This window comes from Sinocyclocheilus anshuiensis, unplaced genomic scaffold, assembly GCF_001515605.1.
Source record: "Sinocyclocheilus anshuiensis isolate Anshui unplaced genomic scaffold, SAMN03320099.WGS_v1.1 scaffold706, whole genome shotgun sequence".
In the NCBI taxonomy this organism is placed as follows: Eukaryota; Metazoa; Chordata; class Actinopteri; order Cypriniformes; family Cyprinidae; genus Sinocyclocheilus; species Sinocyclocheilus anshuiensis.
Window position 1 is genome coordinate 65,833 of NW_015544162.1, and position 6,832 is coordinate 72,664.

Sequence of the window (6,832 nt, forward strand, 5' to 3'; positions counted from 1 at the left end):
GAAAATATATTATACTTTTAAAAAAAAAATATATACATATATATATATATATACACACACACACACGCATATATATTCAGGGGTGCACATAAGTGGTACGCAGGTCCGCATGCGCAACCAAAACAAAAAATGTAAATAAGTTCTGACTGCGCATTTGCGTACCGACATGATTGACAGCTGTTAATGCACAATCACCATTTTAGATCGACAAACTGTACTGTATAAGATTTCTATTCAAACTGAAAGCATAAATCTAGGCTATCCGCTGCCGTTTTTTCAAAGCACAATGCTGTTCAAAGCACAAACTGTGACATTTCATTCACTGACGTTCTTCGATCGGCAGCTCCAAACCCGGAAGCGCATATACTTACTTTGCCGGCAACCCGCCAAAATAAAAGCCTGCTGATTTTAAGTTCGAAAATAAATTTTAAAAAGTAGTAGTAAATATTAACGTTTTTTTAAGTTTACTATAAAGTAGTTGTATTTGTATTTAATACTTCCCTTTAATTTTAAAATATAGTATTATCACACTTTACTTGGTTTTTAATTTAAAAAAAAAGTGCAATATTAGTCTTTATTTTTTTTTTAAGTTATTGTTAATGGGTAACCGTTCATGCAATGTGAGGACCACACCGAATCTCCAGGTTCTCATATGAGAACCAGGCTGAAAAACGTGTGCACCCCTGGTTATTAATGCCCTTTTACTAAGTCCTGATTTAGTTTTTTGGGTGTATAAGAATAGCTATTCATGCAGCTTGACTGTTTTTTTTTTTTTTAAATTTTTAAACCCGGAAGCGCATATACTTACTTTGCCGGCAACCCGCCAAAATAAAAACCTGCTGATTTTAAGTTCGACTATGATGAAAATTTAAAAAAGTAGTAGTAAATATTCACTTTTTATTTTGAAGTTTACTATAAAGTAATTGTTTTTGTATTTAATACTTCCCTTTAATTTTAAAATATAACAGTATTATCACACTTTATTTAGTTTATTAATTTTATTTAAAAAAAACTAAATAAAGTGCAATATTATTATCAGTCTTATTAATTTTTTTAATAGTTATATTTAATGGGTAACAGTATATGCAGTGTGAGGACCAAACCAAATCTCCAGGTTCTCATATGAGAACCACGCTGAAAAACTTATGTGCACCCCTGTATGTGTATATATACTGTGTGTGTGTGTGTATATATATATATATATATATATATATATATATACATACATACATACATACATACATACACATACACACACACACACACACACATATATATATATTAAGAAGCAAGCATATTCTTAAGAAGCAAGTTGTGGTTTAGGTATCTTGATGTTCATTTGTGTTTCTCCAGATGTGATCGAGTTGAGTTCAGGTGATGAAGACACCCTGCGGATAAGCAGCGAGGAAGACAACAGTGAGGATCGCTCTGTCACTCCCGGCACAGAGGAGAGCAGCGGGTCACATGTGAACGACAGCCTCAATCAACCAGACGCCCAGGGAAGAGTGCTTGTCAATATCAACCACCCAGGAGACGAGGAGGACCTGTTCCTCGCCCCGCAGCTTGCCCGTGCCGTTAAACCACACCAGGTATACGCATTTCTGCTATGAAATGAGCCTTTTTCCATTTCACTTGGACGTGGAACCTCTTGGTCGACATCTCTTCCTCTACTTTCAGATTGGTGGTATTCGTTTCCTGTATGATAACCTGGTGGAGTCTCTAGAGCGCTATAAGAGCAGCAGTGGCTTCGGCTGTGTTCTGGCTCACAGTATGGGCCTGGGCAAAACCCTACAGGTCATCTCCTTTATCGACGTCCTGCTGCGGCACACTGGAGCCAAAACTGTCCTCGCCATTGTACCTGTGAGTGTCCGAGAACCAGAGACGGCCTGGGATTGTGTTTGTCGCTCTGTCAGAGAAGTTTGAGTCTCATGTCTCCTCTCGTCTCCAGGTGAATACACTACAGAACTGGCTGGCTGAGTTTAATCTCTGGCTGCCTGCTGCTGAGTCCCTTCCCCCCGACACGGATCCAGCCCAGGTTTTACCTCGAACCTTTAAGGTTCATATCCTCAATGATGAGCACAAGTATGAATGCTTCACTGCCTCTTATTTGCACTCCAAATGTTAATATGGTGAACCAAAGCAAGGGTGAATCCCACGGAAAGAGACAAGAACATGTCTAGGTCATATTGCACCCCAAAATCAAAAGAAAGATTACCTTATATTGGTTTTATATTGTGACATTATTTATTGATAATTAAGCACATTTCTGTCCTCAGTTGTCATTGCCATAATTCCATTGTCATTATTGTGATAGGAATATGTTAATAATGGTTATATATATATATATATGTATATGTGTGTGTGTGTGTGTGTACATATATTTATATATTGTATGTGTGTGTTTTCAAAGAAATTCATGCTTTATTTAAATTCATTATTTAAGATTAAATAGTTATATAATTACTATTATAAATAAACAATTGGTTATTAAAAATGAGTAAATATGCTAGTAAATTAATTACAAAATGACAATGTTAACAAATGAAGTTAATAAAACAATGTATTAATAATGTCTATTAATACATTCACATAATCATATAATTTATGCTTAATTTTATGGTGATTTAAATAAAAAAAATAATTGTATTAAAGTAACAAGAATCACCATTGAATATGTGAACACAATGTTAATTTTTATTTTCAGGCATTTATTATCATAATTATTATTAATTTATTATAATAAATGTGTAATAATAGCATTAACAGATAACAGTGGTGTATTGAAATACATATATATATATATATACACACACACATATGTATATATATATATATATATAAAATATGTGTATGTATGTGTTATTTATATTAAATGTTATTTATATTTAGTGTCATTTGTTATAAATGCGTATTTTTCAGTATTTTTATTATTAAATGCTAATTCAATTATTTACATGTTACATTATTATTAATGTAAAAAAATATTGTTATTAATTATTAATTAAAAAAAAATATATTATGATTAATTAAACTATTTGGATATGAAACTTCCTGACATGTTACAGTACTGAATTTGGAGAGAAAATGTGCTTTATTGTCATTAACAATAATGTCACAATGACAAAATAAAACTTGGTCTCAAAAATAGGCTATATATTATGAAAAATATAATTATCTATTCAATTTTAAGTTTTTTTTTTGTTTTTTTTGTGAGATTTACGCACAAAATGACATATAATCTCTCACAATATGTTTGGGATCTTTGTTGTTAAAGTGTTTATGTTGGTCATGATTTGCGTGTTAATCGGTAGTTCAGTCGCTTGTAGCATCTGTTGACACATCAATGTATTTCTTGCATCTGGACCAGAACCACAGTGGCCCGGGCCAAGGTGGTGGAGGACTGGACTTGTGGCGGCGGGGTGCTGCTAATGGGGTACGAGATGTACCGCCTGCTGTCTCTCAAAAAGAGCTTTGTAACTGGCCGCAAGAGGAAGTCCAAGAAACCCGCGGGACCTGTAATTATTGACCTGGACGAGGAGGACCGTCAGCAGGAGCTCATGAAAGGTCTGTCGGGGATTGCGGGTGGAAAATGTACGGCGTTTATTCTGGTTATGGTCTCTAATGAGTTTTTGCGTGTTCTCTGTGGTGTTCAGGGATTGAGAGAGCACTGTCGCGGCCCGGACCGGATGTCGTCATATGTGACGAGGGCCACCGTATCAAAAACTGCCACGCCAGCACCTCGCAGGCCCTGAAGAATATCCGGTCCCGGCGGCGGGTGGTTCTGACCGGATACCCGCTGCAAAACAACCTGATCGAGTACTGGTGCATGGTGGATTTCGTCCGGCCCGATTTCCTCGGTACGCGGCAGGAGTTTAGTAACATGTTCGAGCGGCCCATTCTGAACGGCCAGTGTATAGACAGCACACCGCAGGACGTCCAGCTCATGAGATACAGGAGTCACGTCCTGCACAGTCTGCTGGAGGGCTTCGTGCAGAGGTCAGCTATTATTATTACATATTTATTATTGTTTATTTTATTTATTTAAAAAAAACGACCATGTACAATTTCACATTATTTTTACAGTCTCAAGCATTGTTCTTATGATTATTTTTATCATTATTATTATTATTATTATTGAGTATTAATATTATCTTTCTTCTGAAATATTTATTATATTTACTTATTTGTTGTTGTTAATAAAATAATATATTAATTATGTCTATTAATATATTATTACATATTAGTATCATTTATGTTCAGATTTATAGTAATTTAAATAAAAAAAATCATTGTATTATAGTTCATGAGTCATTATTACGTTATGAATATTTATTATTGTTTATTTAATTATTATTGAATATTTGTTATCTTTTACGTTTATTATTAAATAAATATTTATGTTATTATCACCATTATTAGTAGTAGTATTATTGTTATTTTCATTATGAAATATTCTTATTGTTTACATTAATTATCTATTTATTATTTACCCATTTTTATTATTTGTGGTATTAGTAATGAATATTTATTTTTACATGTTTGTTATTGTTATCATTTTTATTATGTCATTATTAATAATTTGTTTTCAATATTAATATTATTGAATATTCATTATTATTATTATTATTATTATTATATAACATATTATTGTTGTTTACAAATTATTAATTTACTATTTAGGTTTTTGTTGTTTACGTACATTTATTATTAAATGTTTATTATTATTATTAAATGTGTATTAGTGTTAACAATTATTGTGGATTTATTTTTATTTTTTTGTTATTATCATTACTCTTTTAATAAGATTTTTATTACATTTGTAATATGGAATATTTAATTAATTTTTATTAGAATTTATGTATGTATTATTGTTTACAAACATTTATTAATAGTAAATTGTATTATTATTATTAAATAATATTATTATATTTATTATTTGTTGTTGTTATTAAATATTTATTTTTATTTACAAATTATTGTTTATTCAATATTTAAGTTTGAGTTTTGATTGTTTTTATTATTATTGAATATTATTGTTTACATGTATTATTTAATTATTACATATTTATTATATACGCAACGTATATTTTCTTTAGAATCAAAATGTCTTGGAAAATAAGTCTTATTTTTTGTTCACAATTTTTGCTTCTCAAGTAAATTTCTCTTCTAAGGAGGTTTAGGTACAGAACAAAAATGGCGTTTTTGTGCATTTTTGAGTTGGACCATTGGTTTTGGAAAATGAAGCTAAACTGTTTTCTCCCTGGCCAGGCGAGGTCACGATGTTCTCCGGAATCAGCTTCCGGCGAAAGAGGAGCACGTGATCCTGGTACGACTGTCTCGCCTGCAGAGGGCGCTCTATACGGAGTTCATGAACCGCTTCAGGGAGGCGGGAAACACCGGGTGGCTCGGACTCAACCCGCTTAAAGCTTTCTGTGTTTGCTGCAAGGTACTTACACCCCAAAGACGCACCTGTTGTATGCCTTGCAGGGCTGTACAGTGCGACATATATGTCGCACGTGCTACAAAAAAACCGGTCTGTGCGATGAATAAATTTACCACTGTAGCACGGGTGCGATACAATTTTGCATGTTCATAACACAGCCGCTTAATAGTGTGAAGTGATTTCGTTGTGCTTGTTTGTGTGTGTGAGATTGATTATACTTGGTAGTTAGGGGTGTGCGATATGACGATTTTTGAATGTCTCCACGATCTGCTTTTGAAGAAATATCGTATCTGCTACAGCGCACATTCTATCAGCTGCAGTTCTGGCGCCTCCCTCCGTCTCAATATAATGTACAACGCCACATGCATTCACATCAGTGTTAACTCAGCGGTAGAGTTACTCTCACGGGACACTGCACTTATGCGCAATCACAAAACTACATTATTTCCATCTGCTTTAATAATTAATTTTTATTAGAATTTATGTATGTATTATTGTTTACAAACATTTATTAATAGTAAATTGTATTATTATTATTAAATAATATTATTATATTTATTATTTGTTGTTGTTATTAAATATTTATTTTTATTTACAAATTATTGTTTATTCAATATTTAAGTTTGAGTTTTGATTGTTTTTATTATTATTGAATATTATTGTTTACATGTATTATTTAATTATTACATATTTATTATATACGCAACGTATATTTTCTTTAGAATCAAAATGTCTTGGAAAATAAGTCTTATTTTTTGTTCACAATTTTTGCTTCTCAAGTAAATTTCTCTTCTAAGGAGGTTTAGGTACAGAACAAAAATGGCGTTTTTGTGCATTTTTGAGTTGGACCATTGGTTTTGGAAAATGAAGCTAAACTGTTTTCTCCCTGGCCAGGCGAGGTCACGATGTTCTCCGGAATCAGCTTCCGGCGAAAGAGGAGCACGTGATCCTGGTACGACTGTCTCGCCTGCAGAGGGCGCTCTATACGGAGTTCATGAACCGCTTCAGGGAGGCGGGAAACACCGGGTGGCTCGGACTCAACCCGCTTAAAGCTTTCTGTGTTTGCTGCAAGGTACTTACACCCCAAAGACGCACCTGTTGTATGCCTTGCAGGGCTGTACAGTGCGACATATATGTCGCACGTGCTACAAAAAAACCGGTCTGTGCGATGAATAAATTTACCACTGTAGCACGGGTGCGATACAATTTTGCATGTTCATAACACAGCCGCTTAATAGTGTGAAGTGATTTCGTTGTGCTTGTTTGTGTGTGTGAGATTGATTATACTTGGTAGTCAGGGGTGTGCGATATGACGATTTTTGATCGTGGACTATTAAAATGTCTCCATGATCTGCTTTTGAAGAAATATCGTTGTATCGTGCTACAGTT

General features: G+C 33.6%; 1 protein-coding gene across 1 annotated transcript in view; it reads left to right on the top strand.

The window, feature by feature from the left end:
* LOC107695610 (helicase ARIP4-like) overlaps positions 1-6,832 on the top strand; it is a gene marked incomplete at its 3' end in the record, with an annotated part of 26,353 nt that overhangs the window by 11,127 nt on the left and 8,394 nt on the right. The window contains exons 6-11 of the mRNA XM_016495613.1: positions 1,354-1,589; positions 1,678-1,860; positions 1,949-2,082; positions 3,368-3,564; positions 3,654-3,996; positions 5,269-5,446. Coding sequence (XP_016351099.1) covers positions 1,354-1,589; positions 1,678-1,860; positions 1,949-2,082; positions 3,368-3,564; positions 3,654-3,996; positions 5,269-5,446 — 1,271 coding nt within the window. The remainder of the gene's footprint in view (positions 1-1,353; positions 1,590-1,677; positions 1,861-1,948; positions 2,083-3,367; positions 3,565-3,653; positions 3,997-5,268; positions 5,447-6,832) is intronic.